This window comes from Neophocaena asiaeorientalis, unplaced genomic scaffold (assembly GCF_003031525.2).
Source record: "Neophocaena asiaeorientalis asiaeorientalis breed wild unplaced genomic scaffold, Neophocaena_asiaeorientalis_V1.1 scaffold59, whole genome shotgun sequence".
Classification (NCBI taxonomy): Eukaryota; Metazoa; Chordata; class Mammalia; order Artiodactyla; family Phocoenidae; genus Neophocaena; species Neophocaena asiaeorientalis.
This window is the reverse complement of record NW_020174268.1, coordinates 18,618,513-18,645,635: the sequence shown is the minus strand read 5'-3', so window position 1 is coordinate 18,645,635 and position 27,123 is coordinate 18,618,513. Positions and strand designations below refer to the sequence as shown.

The 27,123-nt window shown below is 42.1% G+C and overlaps 1 protein-coding gene across 1 annotated transcript in view; it reads right to left on the bottom strand.

Moving 5' to 3' along the window:
• Positions 1-27,123, bottom strand: part of FLT3 (fms related receptor tyrosine kinase 3) — a 75,506-nt gene that overhangs the window by 29,513 nt on the left and 18,870 nt on the right. Inside the window, exons 4-12 of the mRNA XM_024755653.1 lie at positions 24,599-24,792; positions 20,962-21,083; positions 15,067-15,269; positions 11,963-12,078; positions 8,063-8,192; positions 5,839-5,966; positions 5,372-5,511; positions 5,122-5,275; positions 3,951-4,119 (exon numbers count right to left, since the gene is read on the bottom strand). Coding sequence (XP_024611421.1) covers positions 3,951-4,119; positions 5,122-5,275; positions 5,372-5,511; positions 5,839-5,966; positions 8,063-8,192; positions 11,963-12,078; positions 15,067-15,269; positions 20,962-21,083; positions 24,599-24,792 — 1,356 coding nt within the window. The remainder of the gene's footprint in view (positions 1-3,950; positions 4,120-5,121; positions 5,276-5,371; positions 5,512-5,838; positions 5,967-8,062; positions 8,193-11,962; positions 12,079-15,066; positions 15,270-20,961; positions 21,084-24,598; positions 24,793-27,123) is intronic.

The following is a 27,123-nucleotide window of genomic DNA, read 5'->3' as shown; positions in this document are numbered from 1 at the left end:
TCTGGCACACATGCTCTGACCACACCAAAGCTTTTTCAGTAGTACTGTTATTACACAGACCTTTCGGTTACAAATAAAAACTGGTGTCACTTTGCTTATAAAGTCCTCTCTTGCCCCAGGATGAAAATACTGTACTTCATAAACAAAATTCAGTTTGACTAAATTGTTGAACCTAAGTGATGGGTAAAGGATGCTCACTGTGCTATTCTTTTAGTTTATTAGTAAATTTGGAACTTTTTATGATAAAAGATTGAAAAGAACTCAGGTTAGAATTTAGTCTGCATCCCCTATCACAACACAGAGCCTCATGTGGAGAGCAGATGACATGTAGAGCACTTGTGTTCAATATTTTTGTAGTTGATCTTTTTTTTTCTTTAATTAATTTTTATTGGAGTAGACTTGCTTTACAATGTTGTGTTAGTTTCTGCTGTACAGCAAAGTGAATCAGCTGTACATATACATATATGCCCTCTTTTTTGGATTTCCTTCCCATTTAGGTCACCACAGAGCATTGAGCAGAGTTCTCTGTGCTATACCCACAGAAGTTCTCAGTAGTTATCTATTTTATACATAGTATTGTATATATGTCAATCCTAATCTCCCAATTCATCCCCCACCCCTGTAGTTCATCTTTTATTCAACATTTTGAGCATCTTTTTCATGATGAAGGAGGTTCCATCTCACCTTGGCATTGCCACCTTGGCAAGTGGCCCATCACACCCAGTACATCGTTATCACCAATTAATACTGTAGTTCTTCAGGAACTTTTTAAATAAAATAAACACTGAGTGACAGGTGTTGTGGTGAGTGTCATGGTCCTTGCAGTGCAAAGAGTATGCCACTGACTTATCTTTGGCCCAGGCTATGCACTTTGAGTTGCTTTCTAGGGGTGATGATGAATTCATTCATTTACTCAACAGCTGTTGACTGCACGAGGCATTGTACAAAGACAGAGAAATGACAGCACCTATCCCAACGGAGGTTATGAACTCACTGTTGGGATTCAACACAAAAAGAGGTTAACTTTGAATGAGAGGTACACATCACTATAGAAATCAGGACCTGCCCTGATTTATTCATTTAGCTACCTCCAGAAGATAACTACTTGGGGTCAGGGGTGCAGAGTATGATCATGGGATGAAACAAGATTAACTAGCCCACTAGATTGCTCTGAGACCCATAGATCAGAGACACAGTCCTCTAATTAGTGAGTCTGTCAAACCTTAAGAATTGTGCCAGATGTCACCAGCACAGGTAGCAATGACCTCCCAGGTGGCCCCTGGCACTTAAATGTGCCTGTATAACTTGAGGGGGTTGGGGGGAGACATCACCTTATTCACACTTGTAGCCCCTTACGGCATTGAGACCATCAAGAAGACATTGAAGGAATATTTGTTGAACTAAATTGAATTGATCCTCTATCTCTTTGAATCAGGTTCAAAAGAGAATCCTGTAGAACTAAGAGCTTCTCTGACAGGGGGTCACAATACAAAGAAGGATGGGGAAAGTGACAGCACTGACATCCTGAACACAGGTAGTCAACTCAACTAACAGGAGAGGGGCTGACCCCCTGCCTTCTACTTTCAAAAGTTTGATGGTTCAGCATAAGGGCTTATGACAATGGGGTGACCCCTCCAAGGCAGTGGTTCTCAACCCCAGGCAATTTTTTCTCACCAGGGGACTTCGGCAATGTCTGGAGGTATTTTTGGTTGTCACAACTTGGGGTAGTGGTGCTACTGACATCCAATGGGTGGAGACCAGGGACGTTGCTAAACATCCTATCATGCATAGGAGACCCGCAGAATGAAGAATTACCCGGCCCAGGATGTCAACAGCCTGCTGTTGGGAATCCCTGAATTAGGGGACTATGTGTCCGTCCAAAGGTTGCTTTCTTAATTACTTGAAAAATGAATGCTTCGAACATTAGGAGGTTTGGGTGAGAGGGCAGACGATGCCATGCAAACCCTGTGTTACAGCTCTTCTTAAAAAAGCAAACAAGGATCAGTCACAAATCACTTTGGGATATAGAACAGCGCAGTCATCAGGAAACAAACGGAAGAATCAAGATGAAAAGAGCTTACTCTGACTCTTCACCTAGACCCGTGCTATCCAATAGGAATATAAACAAGCCACTTCGGGCTCCCCTGGTGGCGCAGTGGTTAAGAATCCGCCTGCCAATGCAGGGGACATGGGTTCGAGCCCTGGCCCGGGAAGATCCCACATGCCGCGGAGCAACTAAGCCCGCGTGCTACAACTGCTGAGCCTGCACTCTAGAGCCTGTGAGCCACAACTACTGAGCCAGCGTGCCACAACTACTGAAGCCCGCACGCCTAGAGCCCGTGCTCCGCAACAGGGGAAGCCACCACAATGAGAAGCCCGTGCACCACAACGAAGAGTGGCTCCTGCTCGCCGCAACTAGAGAAAGTCCGCGCAGCAACGAAGACCCAACGCAGCCAAATATAAATAAATAAATAAAATTTATGAAAAAAACCCAAACAAGTCACTTATGTAATTTTAAAGTTTCCAATTAGCTATCTAAAAAGTAAAAGGGAGTAAATGGTAACAATAGATTTTATTTAACTCAATATATCTAAAATATTGTCATTTTAACATAAAATCAAGACAAAAATTACTGAGGTATTTTACATTTTGTTTGTCATATGAAGGCTTCAAAATCTGCTGTGCATGTTCCAGCCACACAACATCTCCATTGGGACCAGCTGCATTTCAAGCTCCCAATAGCCATATGTGGCTGCCAGCTACTGTACTGCACAGCACAGATCCAGACCTGTGATGGGAATCACCAGAGGTTCTCATTAACAATGTGGAACCTGGGGGGACTTCCCTGAGTCCAGTGGTTAAGACTCCGCGCTTCCACGGCAGGGGGCGTGGGTTCAATCCCTGGTCGGGGAACTAAGATCCTGCATGCCAAGTGGTGCAGCCAAAAAAAATAAAAGAAAAATGCAGAATCTGGGATTGCGCCTCAATTTTAGTTCAGCATGTTTGGAATGGGAGTCAGGAATCCACTGGCTCTGATTCAGTGATTCAGCTGATTCCTTTACAGTGGTTTATGGACCCATTATTGAGCATCAGTGATGGACTCTCGACCACTGACTCGCTGGAGAGATGACAGGTACCTCTCAGCTCATTGTCTATCCTGAAACCCTGTTACCTAGGATTAGTTTTAAGAGATAAGGGGTATCACAGCTATAGGAAATACAAGGAAGAGCTGGTTTTTTTGGGGGGGAGAGAGATAAATTAGGAGTTTGGGATTAACATATACACACTTCTATATGTAAAATAGGTAAACAACAAGGACCTATTATATAGCACAGGGAACTGGACTCAGTATCTTGTAATAACCTATAATAGAAAAGAATCTGAAAAAGAATATATATGTATGTGTGTATGTATAAATGAATCACTGTGCTGTACACTTGAAACTAACCCAACATTGTAAATTAAGTATACTTCCATTAAAAAAAAAAGAGACTTCCAAAGAGAAACTTGACTGCAGTTGGACAAATCCCCAGGAAAATAAGATTTTCCTTCAGCACTCATCACTGGGCTATTTCTGCATTTATTTTTGAAAACTTAAATCAACACACCTATAGGTAGTGTTTTCCTGTTTTTAAGGGGTTTTACTTCCTCAGTCATCTGCAAACGGGCTGAGAGAGGCTCCGTGTACCAATAGCATGTACTCTCAAATGGGAAGTAGCAATCTGGTGACTCAGAAAATGCCAGACTCAGACTGATATGATCCTTTCCATTTTTCGTGCGGTGGGTTACACTATCTGAACTGATGAAAGCGCTGTTACCGTGTCCTCACATCTGCCGTTTGCTTTCTCGCCTTCAGTGTCAACGTCACAGCACATAAACTTATAATACAAAACCGCTCTTCTCGAGGGCAACCAGAGAGCGATGATGTGTCCCGGGCTGAGTTTGCTCACCTGTACCCGTCATCCAGGCCACTTTGCTCACAAGGAAATGCTTTTCGAGAGAAGGTCCACGTACATCTGATTTGTGGGTATGCTTTAAACCTGACAGAAAAACAAAACTCTTCATACTGGTCAATTTCATAATCTTCACTTGATTTGGAAGCGTTTATAAATCCCTTTTCTGTTAAAAAAAATGCATTTTTAAGTTAGATAATGAGATTCATATGGAGGAAATATATTGAGAGGATAAATAAATTTTTATTCATCAGTTTTATGCAAGAAAACTCAGATTTGGTAGTTTAACAAGAAACGCAGGAGTCCTGTCCCCATTGATAAGCCTGAGCATGTCACCTTCTGATTCCTCTCAGCATTAGATGCAAATAATTGACACTCTTCCCAAAGAAATGTATAAGTAAACCTATAGATTTTGCTGACAAGTTCAAGGGCTTGAAGGGCTTCCCCCAGCCTGGCCAACCATGGACACAGAGGGGCCCACTGACAATCCCTGTCCTCAACCAAAACGGCCCCCTCGCGACACATTCCGCATAAAATAATCTCAGGTCACAAATAGAATAGTCTAGCCGGAGATATTCACAAGGTTTCCCTATGGAACACTTCCTTATTAGTTGAGTAAGAGAATCCCTTCACTTCTTAGCATTTTCATGATGGCCGAAGGCTGCCACCTACTCCGAGATTACGTAAAGCGTGATTATTGTCAGATCCTACAGAGCCCACCCAAACTTCCATGCATCTAAGTGCGTGTCCCACCCTCTCGGCCATTGCGTTCTACCCTTGAGAGGCAGTTCTCAGGTAGTTCTTAGAACAAGTGCTTAATAAGGGTCGAGTCTGTGTCTGGTTCTCTGCCAGGTCTGGGAGTATAGGATAGAAGGGATTATTCCTGTCCTTAGGAAACTTCCAGCCTACTGGAAGACAAAAATCCACAAACAGAGGGTCACATTACAACGTGCTACCTGCAAAGACAGTGGCATTCAGGCGGGCTTGGTTTAACCAGGAAAGGAAAGGAAGGGGCAGCTTGTACTTACAAAACTCCCCTAATTCGGTTTCTTTCTCGGCTTTTTGATACTGACAGTATACTGAAAGCAGAATTTGCAGTACCTGCCCTACATTCCACACTAAAACAACTAAACACGTGAGTACAGGTTACGTGCGCAGCCCGCATTACCTAGGACGGTGACCAAAGCTGATTTACTGGGATGCTCTGAAGAGCAGCAGGTGTAATAGCCAGTGTCGTCTCTTCCCACTGATGATACAAAAGCAAACAGAATCCGTATCATAGTTCTGTTTGTGGAATAGGTACTCATCTCAAAGTAGCTGCCCTAGATTTTAATAAAACAGAGTTTGAATGGAGTGATTTCCACCTGGACTCTTGGTTCATTTTTCTGCATTTTTGGGATGGAAGCTCATCCTCTCACCTCTTCCAGTGCTTTATTCTCTAATTCCCAGCTGAGCCCGAATCCGTGGTTTACATGAACAGCTTTGCACCTTATCCATAAGGGTTCCCCTACTTTAAGAAATAATTGTGGCGGTGTGGTCTGAGGAGTTTGGTTTAGATCTAGAAGATGAAAACACCCCGGGTAAGAAAAATAGTGATTTTTTTTTTTTCCTCATCACAAAATATATCCTGAAAATTCTGCAGAACAAAGATTTTGATGGTATCTCAAATGTTCCCAACCATCTCAAATTAAGAGTCTTTCAGAGACCGACAAGGCTCTTATGAAGAAATGAGCACTCACAGAAATCTAAATATTACACTGGAAATGGCCTGAAGGAGCTATAGACTTTTTGAAATTGGGTAAGGACCTAAGGGGTGATGATTAGTCCCAGCTCATCTCTAAGGAACAGTCACTGAGAACAGAACGACATGATACTATGGTCTTACCAATAGTGAAGAGTTTCGTACATTCCCTGCCCAGCTCATTTCTTGCACAGCACCGTATGTCTGTTCCAAATAACTCATGGAGTACACTTGCCTCCTTTGTAATGACAGCTGGACTTTCTCCTTTACAGCTGCAATTAAAAAATAAATGTCAGTACCATTTTTTTTTTTAAGATTCCATATATAGGGGTTAGCATATGGTATTTGTTTTTCTCTTTCCGACTTACTTCATTCTGTGTGACAGACTTTGGTGCTTTGCGATGACCTAGAGGGGTGGGATAGGGAGGGTGGGAGGGAGGTTCAGGAGGGAGGGGATATGGGGACACGTGTACGCATATGGCTGATTCACTTTGGTGTACAACAGAAACTAACACAGTGTTGTGAAGCAATTATACTCCAGTAAAGACCTATTAAAAAAATAAATATCAGTTGACTAAACATCTTTTAAAATTACAAATGAATGTTCAGGAGAAGAACCAAATTAAAGGTTCTAGATTTTAAGAGGCTGATAAGAAAGCAAAGACAGGAGCAGGTCACAAGGCAAATCAATTCACAACTAGTTAGTAATTCCTCATCTCACCCAATTAGAATAGAGTGAGAATCTAGAGAGAATCACATAATAAAACAGTTTAAAAGGCTTTGTGTTTGGTGACTTCTTGGTTGTTAAAGAGAGAGGAAGAATGGAAGAACTGAGAAAAGACAGAAAAGGGGGAAAAAAGAGAAAATGGAGAAAAGGAAAAGCATGATTAGGTTTTAATACAGCTTAACAAGGTGTAGGTATGCTTTCTTTGAAGCTCTGAAAAGGACAACCAGTGAGAGGGAGAGAGGCCACAGTTGCAAATGTCCCGAGTCCCCGGAGCTCACAGAGGAGAGGGCAGTGTCACTTGAGGGGTGTCAGCCACATCTCGGGATTTGAGGGACCACCTCCCCTCTCCCGTCTCCTTAACCATCACCTTTCCCAAAGCAGATACGGCTATTGGACTCTGTGTATAGTCACATTTCTTCTCTTTATCACTTTAGTCAAATGTATTCTCGTCTTTGTTTATGCATTACTCCTTGAGTTTTTTTTTAAATTATAAGACAACAATAACTATGTTTATTTTGGAAAATCCAGAAAAACCCAAAGAAAAGAATATTAAATTGCCCATATTCCTACCACCAAGAGATAACAACGGTTACTATTTTGCTGTGTGTAGCTTTCTAATCTTTTTCTTTTCTGTGCACGTGTGACGTATACATCTATAGGTAATCTCTTTTTCTTGTTCGTTTAAAATTTGGGATCCGCTCATATTATTTGGTAACCTGATTTTTCACTTTTTCTCCTTCTCTTTAGTTCCCTTTTTCAATAAAAGTTGTTTGGTAAATTTTAACTGGTTCAAAGGGCATGAACCGTTACTTTGTGAACACTTAGCTATGACACATGAAAAACAGAAGTGAACATTTATATGGTTCTTACTACCTGCCAGGCACTGTTCTATGTGCTTCACATGTACCAGTTCATTTACTCATCAGAGCGATTGTATTAAGGTAAGTACTGCTCCCACCCGCATTCTTCTGATAGGCGGGGAGGGGTTAACTAACTTGCCCAAGGCCACACAGGTATAAGCAAAGCAGGGTTCAAACCCAGGCAGATTCTACATCCCTAAACAATCGTATTAAACCGCTCTTCCAGAGTAAACATCATAATCACAAATTAAACATTTATTCACAGGGAGTTTCTTACTTATAGGGAATTATACACTAAAAGCTGGACCTTTCTTTTTCCCCAACCAAATGCTCAGGGAGTCGACAATCGTGTAACTTAAAAGGGCTTTTATTCGTGTCATGTGATATCCAGGGAGGGTCCTACAGGTCAGTGACGTGACAGACGAGGCGCTCCAAAGGGCTCGTCACTAAGGTGTCCCCCACCATCCTCCCTGGGAAGTCCACAACAATCATTCTTTAAAAAGCCAACGTTTCCTGGGCTTCCCTGGTGGCGCAGTGGTTGAGAGTCTGCCTGCCGATGCAGGGGACACGGGTTCGTGCCCCGGTCCGGAGCCTGTGCTCCGCAACGGGAGAGGCCACAACAGTGAGAGGCCCGCGTACCGCAAAAAAAAAAAAAAAAAAAAAAAGCCAACGTTTCCTGTTAACAGGGTGATAAATTGTACAGGCAGTACGATGTCAACTATATTAGAAAGAGACCGAAAAAGTAAAGTCATAAAAGCAGTTCTCTCTCCACATGTCATACCTGTCACTCTGTGAATCGCAGAACACCCATTCCACGGTTGGTTCTGGAATGCTCTCCGAGATGCAGACCAGGGCATCCTGATTTTCCATTTTTCTAAAGTAAGGTCTCCTTAACGTGTAAAGCAGTGTATCTAAAGCATCATAAATTATTAACGTTTTAATATTAAAAATGCTTCATATTATAAACATTAAAAAAAAAAACTGTCTTAGCAACCTCCTCAAAAGAAGAATTCTGCACCATTAAGAAAAGTTAACCTTTCGTGCCATAGCGGTGTCTTCTGCTCCACTCCAAATAGATATAATAACATATCCCTCCTCACCAATATATTAAATTCAACTCTGGCTGAAATGCTAACTTTAGCATTTATTCTCGTAGCTAATGTCTTTGGGTATTTCATGAATCCGAAGACAACTAATGTTTAGTGGAGTGAAGCCACGTAAAAACACAAATATCAATATGCATGGGAAAAAGAAAAGTAGAAATAACATAAAGTTTATAACACATACTTATATAGTTTAAGACCCAACTTTCTTCCCATAATTTTATCTAGAACTAGGCAGAAATATAGTAGGATGGAGGTAGAATTGGAACAGAGTTGAGAGGCTTGGCTTAGCCTCCTGTTCACATTGGACCCTCACACCTCTCCCCTCGCCCCTTCTCCCCCTCCCCCTCCCTTCACATATAAACTCTCTGCTTCTGCTCGGACCCCTTAGGAACAGGAGTTCATGACCGCCCAGAGTCGATCCTCCCATTTTTCAACAAACCATTTTTTTTTTCCAAAGAAAGTTTCCCGTGCTAAATTTCAATCTTCCTCCTTATAATAAATTCTGTTTTAAAATAGTATCTAATACTTTATATATATGTATATACATAGCAAAGAATATATGACGAGTTAATTTTGAAACATAATAATAAAAACGAATACCCGTGGACCCATGCTCAACTTAATAACCAGAATAATGACAAAAATCTTTGAATCTACTTTTGTCCTGCTTCTCCTTGTCTCTCAAGCCTAGGTTAACTTTATCCTGAATTTCCTGTTTATCATTCTCATACTTTCACACATATTTCACCACATAGATGTGTGGCCCTAAACAATACACTGGTTTGTTTTGTTTGTTTTTGAGCTTCAACATACGGCATCGCTCAGTATGCAGTCTTTCACAACTTCAGTTTATGTTTTCAAGATTCATCCATGGTTTTGCATGTAGCTATGCTTAATTCATTTTGCTACCACTACATTGCGTTCCATTGGTGGATATATCACAATCTATTAGTCCATTTTCTTGCAGTGGACATTTGGGTTGTTTCCTGTATTTTGTATCACCAACAATGGTGCTATGAACATTCTGTGCATTCCTAGTGAGGCAGGTGTGTAAGTTTCTTTACAGTGTACCTAGGAGTGCAACTGCTGGTCCATATAGTGTGAGCACTTCTGCTTTACACATAATGACAATTTGTTTTCAACAATCTCCTGGGTATAAAATGGTATCTCACTGTGGCCCTAATTTGCATGTCTCAGTTATTAATTTAATACGTTTACTGACAATAGTGAAATGCCTACTCGTGTCTTTTGTTAATTTTTCTACTGGTTTTTTTCTTATTGATTTATAGAAGTTCTTTACCTATTATGACTATTCATCCGTTGTTGATCATGTGACTTCCAAACATCTTTTCCCATTTTCTGGTAGTTTTTACTTTCTCTCCCTGTAATTGCTGACCGTTGGTCCCAATTTTACCCTCTAGAGCAATTTTTTTTTTAAAGTGAAGTTTGCTGCCACATGAAAATCCTTCAAATATTTAAAATCAAATGCGGAGGTCAAGGGATATCATTATCATCGAAGGCATTTTAACTAGTTAGCCCAGGTTTCCTGACTCATGCCAGCAGGGTTTCCTCTACGTTACACTGCAATCAATCTTCTTCTCTCCTCAAACATATTTCCTTCTCTCTGCTAAACATTCTTAATTCCCTCAGCTGCTCCTAATTCAAGGAATTCTAAGATCTTCACTATGCTGGTTGCTCTGTTTTGTCAATATTCATCTGAAAAAACTGTAGAACCGAAAAGAGTAATTTTCCACTAATTTCCTTAACCCAGACATTACATTTTCGTGAACGCTGCCAAGGTTCAGATTTCCTTTTTTAGCAACCATGCCATACTGTTGGTTAATAGTGAACTTGTGGTTCATGAAACCCTTTCCTCTTTTTCACGTTGACTGTTGCCAAGTCTACCCCACCTGATTTTTTTTGCATCCCACCACCCAGCAGCACGTTAAAAACAGTTACAACTTACTTGAATGATTGTTGTACTATTTTTACATTGTAAATCTTAAGTGAAAAGAAGTTACCCTAAATAAAGAGAGCAGATGCCCATTTATTTTATACAAATTCAAGTATAAACACTTGACAAAAAAAGAGAGAGAGAGAGAGAGAGAGAGAGAGAGAGAGAGAGAGAGAGAGCAAGAAATCTCTTATTCTCTTCCAACCTGAGGATTTACTGTCCCACAGAGGGGGGTCGGGGACTGGGGAGGGGACAGGGAAAAAGACCAAAATCAAAGAGAAACAAGAGGTACCTCTTGACTTCTGACCTTCTAGGGCTCTGGTCCTATAGATATCAGAGTAACTGAAAGGCTTTTCAAAACAAATGTTGACCGATTTTGACTTTGCTGGGTTTCTGCCCGACAGGCTGACTTTGGAACCTAACACCCTGTCCCCAGCCCTGGTCAGATGACACCTGTGGGAATCGCAACGGCCACGAGTGCTCTTCTGTTCGCAGCTCTGAGTGCGAGACCCAGTGCAGTGTGGCCCAGAGTGTGGACCTGGCCACGCTCGGCCTCGGGCTGTCGTGCCCGTTTCCATACCTCTCAGCAAGCCGTTCACCTGCGATGGTGGGTGCAGAACAGCCTCGGCCAAGGGGAACCGTGGTTCCCCCTGAGCCCCGCACCTCTGTGGGCTGGACACACGTGCACCACAGCCTCCGCCTGGCAAGACACACCAAGGCGTAGCCTGGGAGCTTGCTTTAAAATGGATAAACCCAGAGTTTCTGGAGCACTGCCCTGGCCCCTAAAGGCAGCGGGACCCATGTGAACGCCTCCACCGCTAGTACCCATTTGTCATGTGGGGTAAAGCAGCCAGTGGGTACAGGGCTGAGTCCACACAACCGCAGGCCTGCGCGTAAGTGGGTGGAAAGAAGGAGAAGCCAGGAGACACGCAGATGGTGGTTCAGCCAACTGCACAGCTGCTTCCCTGGGTGAGAACTTCCGCGTTGTTCCTGATGGTTTGCATAGCGATCTGGTGTTTGTATGAACACAGGAGCCGCCAGGTCCGTGTGGTTATTTAAATGGAATTTTTAATTGATCAAAATGAAAACTTTGGTCACGCTGGCCACATTTCAAGTGTTCACCAGCCACATGTGGCCAGTGGCTACCTTACTGGACAGAGCAGACATTCTCATCACCTCAGACCGCTCTGTTGGATAGCTCTAAGCTCTTGAAATCCTGAGGTGTGTATGGGTATCCCCATTTTACAGATCCGAACACTGAGGCTCAGAGAAACTACGTGACCTGCCCAAGGTGGTCGTATCAGATCCAGAATAAGAACTCAGGTCTTCTGACTCCACGGTCAAAATGCTTTCCACTTCTTTCCTGTCATCCATCCGTGGCTGAAAAAAACGGGGAGCCGGAAAATAGAGGATGCCCTGGGTTCGGAAAAGCATTCACTCTCACCGTCCGTGGGTCACATCAGGATCTCAACAGGTGACGGGGCGGTTGAAGTGAGTTCAATTAATTCAACTACGTATTGAGGGAAACCTGGCTCGTGTGTCTGGGGAAGCCGGTAAGAGCTCTTGGGTTCTAACTGCTCCTTTAGAATATTGAGGGTACCGAGTAGCAAACAGCACTTACTTCTTATACTCACTGTAAACAATACTGTATAATTGGTGGCTTCACTCTGAATAAAAAGTAGGTATTCTCCAGCCTGGGTTTCTGTCATTTTCAAAATGACCATGGAGACAACTCCTCTGAAACACAAGAAAGAGAACTGGTTAATCTGGAAAACGTGTGAAACAAAAACCCTCGAATTTCACACTGAGTCAGAAGGTGGCTGGGCGCCTCTGGTCCACCTCGGTGGAGAACGCAGCTCCTGTCCTGTGCCGGCGCTCAGCCTGGGCCTTGTTAGCTTCACCTTGACCTTTATCCAGTCCCTCCCTTGGGAGTGAGCACCTTCACCTCATGCTGCCCAAGCCCCTCGGAGGGAAAACTCCTACCAAAAACGTATAGACTTGGTGGGACGCCCTCCTTGGCAGTAGTGGACCATTCCTGCCAATGACAAACCATCCTCCACAGGCGTATCTGCCGGCCACCCGGCCACCAGCCGGCGTGCCCCACGTGCAGAACCAGATGACGGTACAAGCAAGACTCACTGACATCAAGAACAGTCCGTTTTGTGCCCCCCTCCCACCCCCTCTAGAGGAAAGAATTCAAGCAAAATCAGACACAAAGGGCTTCCCTGGTGGCGCAGTGGTTGAGAGTCTGCCTGCCGATGCAGGCGACGCGGGTTCGTGCCCCGGTCAGGGAAGATCCCACGTGCCGCGTAACGGCTGGGCCTGTGAGCCATGGCCGCTGAGCCTGCGCGTCCGGATCCTGTGCTCCGCAACGGGAGAGGCCACAACAGTGAGAGGCCCGCGTACCGCAAAAAAAAAAAAAAAAAAAAATCAGACACAAAGCATTTTCCTATGAGGTAGTAATTACACTGATATATCACAAAGGAGAGATGTCTCAATGTGAGTATTTCTAACTTTTCAGATCCTTGTAAAGATAAATTTGGCTAGGGGCATTCTCTTCAAAGAAACACTTTGATGTGTGTTTGGTGATATCTGTCCTCCTTAGAGCTTAGAATACGCTCTAGCAGTCGGTTGAGTAGTGTTGGATTTAAATGGACACTTTCTGACCTTTAGACGTTACTGCTCAACACTTGGCATCAGCTGGGAGAGTCTGTGCAGAATCTCAGGCCCCGTCCACACCTACTGAATCGACATCTGCGTTTGAACAAGACCCCAGGCGAACCAAGCACAGGACATTGGAACAGCCCTGATTTAGAGCTCCAAGCAGCACGGTTCCAGAGTACTTGTGCCTGCGTTCATATAGGCAGTAAATTAGTAAGGAATATATGTATTTTCTGGTTATGCAGGTACCCTGGGGATGTGCTCTCTTCCTCTGAACCTTCACTCTCCTGGTATCACGTGAGAACTCTTGGGCATATCATACAAAACTCTAAGACGGTTATCAAAGCTTAGGTGTGCAATCTGTCTGGCTATGAGTCTAAGCCCAGATTTAATTTCAGTAACTCTTTACTATGGAGAAGTTGCTAAAAATGTTTTGGTACTAAGTTAACTCATCCACATAAGACCTATGATTTGGGCTGCCTGTCCTAGAATAAAAAGGCAACCTCAAAAAAAAAAAAAAAGGCAACCTCTTAGCAGAGTAAAAAGAACTCTACTTTTTTACTTTGCGTTTTTTTGGCCTCAATCTAACAAGAACTGTTGGGGCATCAGATTTTAATAAGATGGGCCCAGCCGCTCTGCGGCATGTGGGATCCTCCCGGACCGGGGCATGAACCCGCGTCCCCTGCATCGGCAGGCGGACTCCCAACCACTGCGCCACCAGGGAAGCCCCAGAACATTTCTTTAAGCCAAAATTCTTAATAGAAGATTGCCTTTGGTTTAACCCCAAGAGAAAAGTAAGCAAAACAGAGAAGTGAGTAACATGGCCTCAAAAGAGGAAAGGAAAATGAATGTGCTCTAAGATTTAGAACCAAACTTCAGAATTATAGCTACTGTCCTGAAAATTACTTAAACATTGGTTTGACCTTAAAGACACAAATGTGAATACTTGGTACAAGTCAGTCACAGATGTTCTCCCATGTCTCAGGTGGCACGGAACCCCCTTTGGGTCATCGAGGGGCCATTTCCTGCATTGCTCCTAGAAAGACAGTGGCTCTTCTACAGCTTCGGGGCACCTGAGCACCCCAAGAATTAGAGAATAAAGCACCTTAGAATTAGTAAGTGGGCATTTCAGTGGCCTGTGCCCCTTGCTTCCTGCCCCACCTGGGCTCGGACAGCAGGGGGCAGCAGTCAGCCCAGGGTTAGACACAGGCTTGGTGGTCAATCTACAAACCTTGGCCATGATATCTTTCTGGATGGTGAGACCAACGTTCCCCACATACAGATCAATTTCTTACTAAAATGCTTTGTGGATATCACATATCATTGCAATTCTGCTCAACATACTGTGAAACAAACTAGGTAAAGCCAAGGGTTCTTCCCCAAGGATTTCCCAGAAAGAAGCTTCTCACTGCTTTAACTAGAAAGCTCCTTGCTACTTTAACCAGAACGGAATGAAAACTCCCTAAGTTTTTACCTTTAAGACAAAATCCAGTTTAAAAAACAAGCCATCTTTAAAATCCCAAATACTCTTCACTATTTGTTTTACATTTTGCCAGTCATCACTGCTTTCTTAGGCCCTAAATATACCTATACATCTGTATATAAGTTTTTAAATGAATAGACTTTATTTTTTAGAGCAATTTTAGGTTTATGGAAAAATTAAGGAGAAAAAAAAAATTAGGCAGAAAGTACAGAGAGATCCTGCATACACCCTCGCCCCACTCCCACCCCTCACACACAGCTTTTCTATTAGTAACATCTTGCATAGGTGTGGTGTATTCGTTACAACTGATGAACCAATACTGGTATTAACTAAAGTCCACAGTTTACACTGGGGTTCACGTTTTGTGTTGTTTGTCCTATGGGTTTTGACCGCTGTAAAAGGTCATGTATCCATGCCTTAGCTATTTTTTAGTTTATTTTCTTTCACTGGAAATAAGAGTTACAGTGAACATGTACAGAGATTGGAAAAGAAACTCTAAATGAAGCAAGAAAGTCTCTGTATGGCAAGAAACTATTCCTCCAAAAATCCTTACGGTTGCACATTGCCCCGCCCCTGCTTACCTGTTTTGTAAATCAAAGTGTGGCTGGCAATTCAGGGAGCTGTGTTTAAAGACCCAGAGACAGGAAATGTTCCCCGGGGTGGTGACCAGCACTTGCAGTGTGATGGATGCAGTCACGTCCACCTCCACGGTGGCCGCTTCGTAGACTGCCTCTGTGCTCTCAGGCCTCAAGGCACAGTCCAGGTCTTCTCGGGATTCTGATGCCTATGTCATAGACAAAATGACGTGAATTTACTACAAGTGCATGTTCAATGCATCTTCTTCTTAGCTGGAACCTTTATCAAATAAACACACGTTGACATATGGCACACAACAGCCAAGCCCATCATAACCCACTGAGGATCATACGTCTGACCAAGATGCCTATAAATTACAAGTCTCTAAAGAAAAGACAGATAATTTTAGGCTGCATTTCGAAAATGTTTTATAGACTGTTATGGGTTGAACTGTGTTCCCCCCAAATTCATTTTTTTTTTTTTTGGCTGTGCCATGTGTCATGTGGGATCTTAGTTCCCTGACCAGGAATCGAACCCATGCCCCCTGCAGTGGAAGCTCGGAGTCCTAACCATTGGACCACCAGGGAAGTCCCCCAAATTCATATGTTGAAGTCCTAACCCCCAGTACCCCAGAATGTGACCTTATTCAGAACCGGGCCTTTACAGAGGTGATCCCGTCAAAATGAGGCCGTTAGGGTGGGTTCTAATCTTATGACTGATGTCCTTATAAGAAGAGGAAATTTGGAGAAGACAAGCACACGGGGAGAACACCCTGTGAACAGAAAGATGGCCATACAAGCCAAGGAGAGAGGCCTGGGACAGATCCTTCCCTCACAGCCTCAGAAGGAACCAAGCCTGACGACATCTAGATTTTAGACTTCTAGCCTCCAGAACTATGAAACAATAAATTTCTGTGGTTTAACTCACCCAGTCTGAGACTTTGTTATGGCAGCCCTCACAATCACAAACTAATATACAGATAATAATCATAAAATTAAAGCACATAGGTATAGGGAACTCCGTGGTGTCCAGTGGTTAGGACTCCATGTTTTCACTGCTGGGGGCCCAGGTTCGATCCCTGGTCAGGGAACTAAGATTCCAGAAGCCGCGTGGCTCGGCCAAAGAAAAACAAAAACAAAGAAAGAATACATAGGTATATGTTTTTGTGATTACTGGTATGCAGATAAGCATCTACATAGTAATAGTAAATTAGTATCTGTGTTAGAGGGAACTTAAAAACTAAAATATTGGGTTGGCCAAAAAGTTTGTTCAGGTTTTTCCATAAGATGTTACAGACAAACCCAAACACACTTTGTGGCCAACCCAGTATGCTCTGGGCAGACATCCCCATAGGCTCATTGCCACCATCACACCCCTTGCCTGCTTTAAGTAACTGAGATATATTGAGAGGATGGTGTGCTAGCAACTTCTGCTGCTGGACCCCTCACCTCCTACCCCCCAACACATAGTGTAGCCCTCACACGTGTGTACGCGCACACACACACACACACACACACACACACACAAGCTTCTGCAGGTGAAGAGCAGGGTAGGGTAGCTCTTCTGCTACTGACCATAAGCCATATTTCTGATTTTATTTGTTCATTTCTTCAGTTAGTATCTGGTGAGTTATTTAGTCAATATCTGATAAGTGCTAGACCACCTGCTGGGCGCAATGGGGCTAGGGGAAAAAAGACACTGACCTTGTCCTTGAGTTTTGACTCTAATAGGAAGAAATAACTAAAAGTGAAATATGATGTGCCCCATAAACAGATACTGACTACTCTGAAAGGTGCATTTAAGTGCTCTGAACCTTCTGAGGAGAGAGAGGTGACTTCCAGGCTGGGATAGTGGGGGTGGGAATGCTTCACTGGAGTACAGCAATTGAGCTGGATCTTAAAAGAGGGACATAAAGTAAAGTCAAACAGGGACTTCCCTGGTGGCGCAGTGGTTAAGAATCCACCTGCCAATGCAGGGGACACGGGTTTGAGCCCTGGTCCGGGAAGATCCCACATGCCGCGGAGCAACTAAGCCCGTGCGCCACAATTACTGAGACTGCACTCTAGAGCCCTCGAGCCGCAACTACTGAGCCCGCATGTTGCAAGTACTGAAGCCCATGCACTCTAGGGCCCATGCTCCACAACAAGAGAAGCCACCGCAATGAGAAGCCTGTGCACCGTAATGAAGACTGAGCGCAGCAACGAAGACCTAATACAGCCACAATAAATAGTTTTTTAAAAATTGAGTTATTAAAAAAAAAGTAAAAACAAAAACCTGACATGCTAGGAGAAAATATTTGCAATGCGTATTACAGATAAAGGAAATAAAGGACTAATATCCCTAATATGTAAATAATTTTTTTAGGGAATTCCCTGGCAGTCCAGTGCTAGGACTCCACATCCTCACTGCCCAGGACCCAGGTTCAATCCCTATTCAGGGAACTAAGATCCTGCAATCCTCACAACGCGGGCCAAAAAAAGGAAAAAATAATTTTTTTTTAACATTGAGGGACACAGGAGCCAAAAGACAGTAGAAAAATGGGAAACAGAGGGACTTCCCTGATGGTCCAGTGGATAAGACTCCACGCTCCCAATGCAGGGGGCCGGGGTTTGATCCCTGGTCAGAAAACTAGACTCCACATGCCGCAACTAAGAAGTCCGCATGCCACAACTAAAGATCCTGCATGGTGCAATGAAGATCCCCCACGCTGCAACTAAGACCTGGTGCCGAAATAAATAAATAAACAATAAGGGGGAAAAGAAAAAAGAAAAAATGGGAAAAAGAAATGAATAGACAATTCACAAAAAAGCTATAAAGAATGGCCCTCGAACATATGAGAAAATGTTCAAGCTCACTCATAACCAGAAAAACTCAAAACAACACTGAGATATCCCTTATCTATCAGACTGGTACAAATTTTAAAGTATTGGCACAAATTTTAAAGTATGACAACACATTTTGTCAGGGAGGCTGTGAGGAAACAGCTACTCTCACACATTGCTGGGGGAATGCAAACAGGTGCAACGCTTCTGCAGGGGAACTGGAATTCGGCAACACCTAACTGAACTACTGTACACTTCACCCTCTGAGCCAGCAATCCTATTTTGAGGGCTATATCTCCAGCAATTAAATGCACCATTATTTACAGTTGTAAAATACTAGAAACCACCAAAATGCTCATACATAGGACATTGACTGAATAAACTATGGTCCATCCACACAATGGAGGACATAAAGAAGGATGAGGACAAACTCCATGAACTGATATGCAGTGATTTCCTGGATAGACTGTTAAGTGAAGAAAGCTAAGGGCAAAAAGTATCTACTTTCAAGTATGCTACCCTTCGTGTAAGAAGGAAGGAGATTAAGAAAATACACATGTATCTGCTCCTTTGTGCACGAGAAACAGGAATAATACAAAAATTCTAAAGGAACTGGTGAAGTTCAGGAGGTAGGTGGAAAAAGGCTGGAAACTTGGTAGTAGGCATGAAGAAGGCATGACACTTCTCTGAGTATATATATATTTTTTTAATTTATTTAATTATTTACTTAGGTGGAAAAAGGCTGGAAACTTGGTAGTAGGCATGAAGAAGGCATGACACTTCTCTGAGTATATATATATATTTTTAATTTATTTAATTATTTACTTTTGGCTGCGTGTGGGCTTTTGTGTCCCCTGCATTGGCAGGCGGATTCTTAACCACTGTGCCACCAGGGAAGCCCTGAGTATATCTTTTAGTACACAGCTTTAGCTTTCAGGACCATAGTCATGTTGCACATACTCAAAAAAGTAAATCATTAAAGCCAACCAGGATATAGGGGGAACTCAAAATGGAATACAAGCCAAGTGAAGTTAATTGTATCACAAATAACTAACATAACCAGAGTGAAGGTGGTGGGAAAGAAAAGAACGAACATAAATAACTTCGGAAAATAATGCTTTGGACACTATAAGGTCAAAGACAAAAAGAACTGCACACAAATACTGTATTCTGGTGTTGTATAACAAATACTGTTGTCTGATGTTGTTTCAGAATTACTAGGTCTTAATACAACCCTGAATATTGCATAAGAATATAATTTATACGACATAGAACACAATGCAGCACTTAATACTAGGAACTGAGATCAATCATCATTAATTTTTTTTAAAAAAAGCTTGTGTTTTATAAGAAAACACTTAAATGTGTGCAGCTATTTTCTCACATTGAAAAGACACTTAAAGGGACTTCCCTGGTGGTCCAGTGGTTAAGAATCCGCCTTCCAATGCAGGGGACGCGGGTTCGATCCCTGGTCGGGGAACTAAGATCCCACATGCCACGGGGCAACTAAGCCTGTGCGCTCTGGAGCCCCCATGCCACAACTAGAGAGAAGCCCATGCATCACAACGAAGAGCCCGTGGGCCACACCGAAAGATACTGCGTGTCGCAACTAAGACCCGATGCAGCCAAATAAATAAATAAATACTAAATAAAAGACACTAAGACTTTAAATTGTCATAGCAAATAATATTAAACTTTTTCTTGTCTGCACAAAAATACTATGTATGCAAAATGCCTTAATTATTAATAAGTCAATGTGTTATGACACCAATATGTGTTAAAAAGTTAAACCAACCATGCTTCTGGCATAAAAAAGAATCATGTATTAAATCAGGAGTTTTAGGGTAATTCCCTGGCGGTCCAGGGAACTGAACTCTGCCCTTTCACTGCCAAGGGCATGGGTTTGATCGAACTAAGATCCCGCAAGCCAAGTGGCACGGCCAAAAAAAAAAAAAAATCAGGAGTTTTACATGCATGTAGAAGGTTGTTATTGACGCCTATTTCACACTGCTTAAAATTTGAGAATATTTTTAATATCTCTGATTTTGGGAGGGAAGTGGGGGGGTCCAGGGCATCATGGCATGTGTCTATGTATTATACTTACGTTAAAGAAAACAGAGTGACTATATATCTGTATGAATCCTTAACTGGATAAAAGCCATAGAAGTGGCTAATTTATGTTCACTTTTTATTGTATATAGACTTTTAATATTTTCACTTCTCGGTTATTTAAGCTTCCTTCATTTGAGTAAATAGCTAGGCTGTGATAGATGAATAGCATGAAGAAGAGTAACGACAAACAAGGTTGGAACTTGGAGTCAGAGCCAGATTATGGAGCGACGTGCATGTCACTTGAAGCCGTGGGAAGACCAAGCCGGGCTGTAAAGGACGTAGCCCTGCTTCAGGAAGACCCATGTGGCAGCCCTACGTGAGCTGAACTGTAGAAGGAAGAAGCCACTTACGATATTATTGTGACTATGAGGGCCGGAATTAGGGAAGCGGCAGGGGGACTAGGGAATATGAGGTGGTTACAGGAGAACTAGGAAAGAAAGGAAATTGACAAGACTTGGTAACTGACTGAATATGAGGTCAAGGGAGAGGAAGCAGTCCAAAACAAGGCTGAGCTTTCAAGCCTAGGAACTAGACAGGGCCATAAACAGAAATCCATTAAAACAAGAAGATGCTTGGGGAAATAGAAATGAAATAAATTATACAGGTGTGTCTCAATGAGCAAATGGAAAAATCTACTTACCTAAATCCAGGAGACAGTTGGAAATTAGGGATTCAGGCTTGAGAGAGAAGCCTGGCTTCTTTTTAAGGAGAAAGGGAAATTCCTGTTTCTTACTCATTCTAGTATCACTGTCCTTCCTGAATCTAAACCCAAAGAGAACAAGGCTCTTGATGGAATGGAGTGCCAGGTAGCAATGAGTAGAGACGCTCATCTGTACCAGATATGAGTACATAGTATACTTAAATACACAAAAAAGAAAAGCCCATCAGCCATGGCAGGTGTCAATAGCTTACAAAGTATGGTCTCTAGAGAAAATAGCTAAAGTTGTCATTTTAATATTACTTTACCAAGGGATTCGATGATGATGTCCCCACTGATGAATCATTGTTTCTATGGTTGATTAAAACACACTTGATCACAGGCAGATCTTGATTTGTGATAGTCTCAAATATCATTGCGGAAAAAACAACTGTAAAACAAAATAAAGACAATGATGTTGATCCATGCACACCTTAAAAAGAATATACGTGTTTGTCTTACAACAAAACAAAACGTAATCAAGGGAGGGACTTCCCTGGTGGCGCAGTTGTTAAGAATCCGCCTGCCAAGGCAGGGGACACGGGTTCGAGCCCTGGTCTGGGAAGATTCCACACGCTGCGGAGCAGCAGCTAAGCCCGTGCGCCACAACGACTGAGCCTGCCTGCGCTCTAGAGCCCGTGAGCCCCAACTATTGAGCCCACGTGCCACAACTACTGAAGCCCACGCACCTAGAGCCCGTGCTCCGCACCAAGAGAAGCCACCGCAATGAGAAGCCCGCGCACCGCAACAAAGAGTAGCCCCCGCTCGCCGCAACTAGAGAAAGCCCGCGCGCAGCAGCAATGAAGACCCAACGCAGCCAAAAATATAAATAAATAATATTTTTTTAAAAATGTAATCAAGGGAAAGTGGCCAACAGGAAAGTGTGTAGGAAATATAATTTCATAAAAGGTACGTCTTACTATCAATCAGGAGTGGAGGTCCTTAGAGCAGTGTTTTCCAAGGGAACTTTCTGCATGATGGAAATATTCCTTAGCGCTGTTCAGTAGGGTGGTCCTTAGCTGCATTTGAAGTGAGGTTAGTGCAGCTGAGGAACTGATTATTTGTATGCCAGCCATTTTTTTCTACTTTATGGTTTCCTGGAGCATATAAGCATTATGTTCACACTATATTGCAGTCTGGTAAGTATGCAATAGCGTTATACCTAAGAAAACAATGTACGTGCCTTAATCAACAAATACACTCTTAAAAAAAAATACACTCTTGCTAAAAAATGCTAACCATCATCTGAGCCTTCAGTGAATTGTAGTAATAACATCAAAGATCACTGATCACAGACCACCGTATCAAATACAATAATGATTTAAATAATTATTGAATAAGTGAAATATTGTGAGAATTACCAATATGTGACACGGAGACACAAAGTAAGCAAATACTTTTGGAAAAATGGCGCCGACAGACTCCCTCGAGGCAGGGTTTTCACAACACTTCAGTTTATAAAAAATGCAATATCAAAAAAAAAAGAAAAAAAAGGAATATCTGTGAAGCACAATATAGAGAAATGCAGTAAAACAAGGTAAAAGAAGGTATGCCCATTATCAGCAGTTCATTCCCTTTAATCGCTGGGGAGTAGTCTATTATATAGATATAACACAACATTTCAATTCATCCACCTGTTGATAGAATTTGGATTGTTTCTACTTTGGGGATCTTACAAATAAAGTTGCTATGAACATTGGTATAAAAGTCGTGGTTTGGATGTATGAGTTCAGATTCCTTGAATAAATACCAAGGAGTAGCATACCTCACTCCTATGGGAGGTGTCTGTGTCACTTTTTAAGAAAGTGCCAACTGTTCTCCAAAGAGGGTGTATCACTTTATATTCCTATTGGCAGTGTATGAGAATTAGTTGTACCATGTCCTCACCAACGCTTGGTTGGATGAGAATTTTTAATTTTAGCCATTCCAAGAGGCATATTATATCTCATCATGGTTTTAATTTGCAATTGTATCCTTTCAGATGCTTGTATGACATCCTACATATTCTTTGGTAGTATGTCTGCTGCATCTTTTGCCTTTTAAAATTGGGTTGTTTATCTTCTTATTATTGAGTTTTGAGAGGCGCCCCCCCCCAGTTTTATTGAGATATTGTTGATATATAACACTGTATTAGTTTCAGGTGTACAACATCACAATTAGATATATGTATTTATTGTAATACGAGTACCACGATAAGTTCAGTTAACATCCATCATCTCACACAGTTACTAAAGTTTTTTTCCTGTGATGAGAACTCTGAAGATCTACTCTCGAGATGTGGATGGACCTAGAGTCTGTCATACAGAGTGAAGTAAGCCAGAAAGAGAAAAACAAATATCATATATTAATGCATATATGTGGAATCTAGAAAAACGGTACAGATGAACCTATTTGCGGGGCAGGAATAGAGACGTAGATGTAGAGAACGGACATGTGGACACAGTGGGCAAGGGGAGGGTGGGATGAATTGGGAGATTAGGAGTGACATAAATACACTACCATTTGTAAAATAGATAGCTAGCAGGAACATGCTATAAAGCACAGGAAGATTAGGTCGGTGCTCAGTGACGACCTAGATGGGTGGGATGGGTGGGAGGGTGGGAGGGAGGTCCAAGAGGGAGGGGATATATGTATACATAGAGCTGATTCACTTCATTGTACAGCAGAAACTAACACAACATTGTAAAGCAGTTATACTCCAATAAAAAAAAAAATAAACAAATAAATAATTAAATAAAGATCTCTCTTAGCAACTTTCAAATATATAATAGAGTCCAGGTAGCCCCCACTTTTTGAAAGTTCACTTTATGCCACTTCACTTTTACAAAAGACCTGCATTAGCACCTGTTTTCACTAACTGAAAGAAATCTGAAGAGGATTTTTGCTTTTATGAAAAAAGGTGAAAAGCAAAAATAGCATCAGAGTTTGTTTGGTAGCGAGCTCTTATAGGGGTGGCTTGAACCCCAAGCAAGGAGAGTGGAACTGCCAAGCTCTTTCCCCAGAAACTATGCTCAGCATCTCACCATCAAGCCATCATAGCTTTGTACTGTGTCTGTGAGCATCTGTGCTTTATCTCCATTTATTCTGTGCATCTGTTTGCAAGATGTGTCCCTAAGTTAATAGCTTCTTCACTTTACACAATCTGAGCTTGCCAAAGGTTTCACAGGAATGCTCTATTTTCAGATAGTGGGGAAACCTGTATTGGTAACTATAGTCACCATCTTGGACATTACATCCCCAGAACTTATTTATGTTATAACAGGAAGTCTGTACCTCCTGACCACCTTCACTCATTTCTCCCACTCCCTACCCCCGCCTCTGGCAAACACCAGTCTCTTCTCTGTTTCTGAGTTTGGTTTTTTTTTTTTCAGATTCCACGTATAAGTGAGATTATACAGAATTTGCCTGACTTATTTCACTCAACATGAATGCCCTGAAAGGGCATTCATGTTGTCACAAATGGCAGGATTTATTTCTTTTTTATGGTTGAATAATATTGTATATATACAGTTGACCCTTGGACAACGTGGGTTTGAACTACACAGGTCCACTTACACATGGATTTTGTTCAATAAATATTTGGAAAAATTTTTGGAGATTTGTGACAATTTGAAAGACCTCGCAGACGAACTGCATAGCCTAAAAATACTGAAAAATAAGAAAAAGTTAGGTATGTCATGAATGCATAAAATATATGGGGCCTCATTGGGAATCGGGCACACCAACTTGGGTTCAGCAACAGATTTACGATCAGGACTGCCCGTACCTATAAAGCTGCTAACTAGCCTTGAAGGAAAAGATAAACACAAGCTGTCTTTTGGTTGTACAAGAAGGTCTGGACAATGAGTAACTTTTTCTGGATTGGTTTCATCGATGCTTTGTCCCTGAAGACAAAAAGTACCTTGCCCGTAAGGGACTGCCTTGGGTTCTTATGATACTGGACAACGCCCCTAGCCACCCAGAGCCCCATGAGTTCAACACTGAAGGCGCTGAAGTAGTCTACTTGCCCCCAAACATCTAATTCAGCCTCTAGATTGCAGGGGTCATAAGGACCTTTAAGGCTCATTACACACAGTACTCTATGGAAAGGATTGTCAACGCTATGGAAGAGAACACCAACAGAGAGAACATCATGAAAGTCTGGAAGGATTGCACCACTGAAAATGCCATCATTGTTAGAGAAAAAGCCGTGAAAGCCATCAAGCCTGTAACAATAAATTCCTGCTAGAGAAAACTGTGTCTAGATGTTGTGTGTCTGACTTTACAACAGAGCCAACGGAGGAAATCATGAAAGAGATGTGGACATGGCAAAAGAGGTGGGAGGTGAAGGGTTTTAAGATATGGATCTTGGAGAAATTCAAGAGCTAATAGGCACCATGCCCGAGGAATTCCCAGAAGAGGATCTGATGTAGACGAGCACTTCCAACCAGAGCCACACGATGAGGAAGAAGACACAGAAGAAGCGGTGACAGAAACCAAACTGACATGGAACAATCTGGCAGGAGAGTTCCAATTATTCAACACTGCTTTTGACTTCTTTTATGACATGGATCCTTCTATGATACAAGCACTGAAACTAAAGCAAATGGCGGAAGAAGGGTTGGCACCATATAGAAACATTTTTAGAGACAAGAAGCAAAAAAGTCAGAGATAAATTATGATGTATTTCTGTAAAATTACACCAAGGGTGCCTACCTCTCCTGCCTCTACCTCTCCCGGCTCTGCTACCTGAGAGAGCAAGACCAACCTCTCCTCCTCTCTCTCCTCCTCAGCCTACTCAACCTGAAGACGACAAGGATGAAGACCTTTATGATGATCTACTTCTACTTAACAAATAGTAAATCATTGTCACGTCCTACAGTTAATAAACTTATCTCCTGCGTATGTGTGTATCTTCGTGTGAAAATCTAACTGTATGAGATGTTTTTGTGTCACCATCATCATCATCACCTACGTATTCATCATGTAGACCAGTGGTCCCCAACCTTTTTGGCACCAGGGACCAGTTTCGTGGAAGACAATTTTTCCATGGACCAGGGGCCGGGGGGAGGAGGGGAGGGATGGTTTAGGGATAATTTGAGCACATCACATTTATTGTGTAATATATAATGAAATAATTATACAACTCACCAAAATGCAGAATGAGTGGGAGCCCTGAGCTTGCTTTCACTTGCCGCTCACTGATAGGGTTTTGATATGAGTCTGCAAGCAATTGTTTATTATGGTCTGTGTGCAGTCAGACCTCTCTGCTAACGAGAATCTGTGTCTGCAGCCGCTCCCCAGCGCTAGCATCACTGCCTCAGCTCCACCTCAGATCGTCAGGCATTAGATTCTCAGCCCGCCGCTCACTTCCTCTGTGCAGCCCAGGGTTGAGAACCCCTGGTGTAGACCATTGTGTGCAAGACTTGTATTGAAGTGGATAGCCTATCCTTATGTAGGCATAAGGTGAGTGATACTTAATATAAAATTAATAATGTTTAGTTTTCTTACTGTTTTATAATTTTGCTTTCAAAGAATTACATTACCATACTATATGCCTCTCTACTGTAATTGGAGAAATTGCATATCAGTCTGTCACCACTTTTGTAAAAAAATAACAATTTTTCCGATATTGTATTATGAACATGACTGTAATGCTGTATGCCATAACATTTTTATACCGATTCATTCATTAATATATAGGCTAGGGACTTCCCTGGTGGAGCAGTAGTTAAGACGCCATGCTCCCAATGCATGGGGTCTGGGTTCGATACCCGGTCAGGGAACTAGATCCCACATGCATGCCACAACTAAGAGTTTGCATGCCACAACTAAGGAGCTGGCGAGCCGCAACTAAGGAGCCCGCCTGCTGCAACTAAGACCCAGTGCAGCCAAATAAATAAATATTTTTAAAAATTATAAAAGTATATATATAAATAGACTAGGCTAACATGAAGAGCAATCATATCACTTAACACTAAGCTATCATAAAGCAGTCATATTGTTGCTTCTTCATTATCAGTGCAGGAATCGTTATACGTAAATATGAATTTCTTTTTCATTATTATTATTATTTTTTTAATTATTTTGGCTCACCACACGGTTTGCAGGATCTTAATTCCCTGACCAGGGATTGAACTCAGGCCCACGGCAGTGACAGCACCAAGTCCTAACCACTGGACTGCCAGGGACTTTCCCATCTTTTCATTTTTGATGTGTAGTGTCAGTAATACATATAACACCTACAGTGTTTTGTAACATGTAAGACAATATTGATGTAGGTGCTGACAGATGATTCATCATGTAAACAGGCAATGGAAACTTACAGCACTGATAAATACAGTATAGTACCGTAAATGTACTTTATTTTACTTATAATTTTCTCAATAGCATTTTCTTTATGCTAAGTTTACTTTAAGAATACCAAAAAAAAAAAAAAAAAAAAAAAAAAA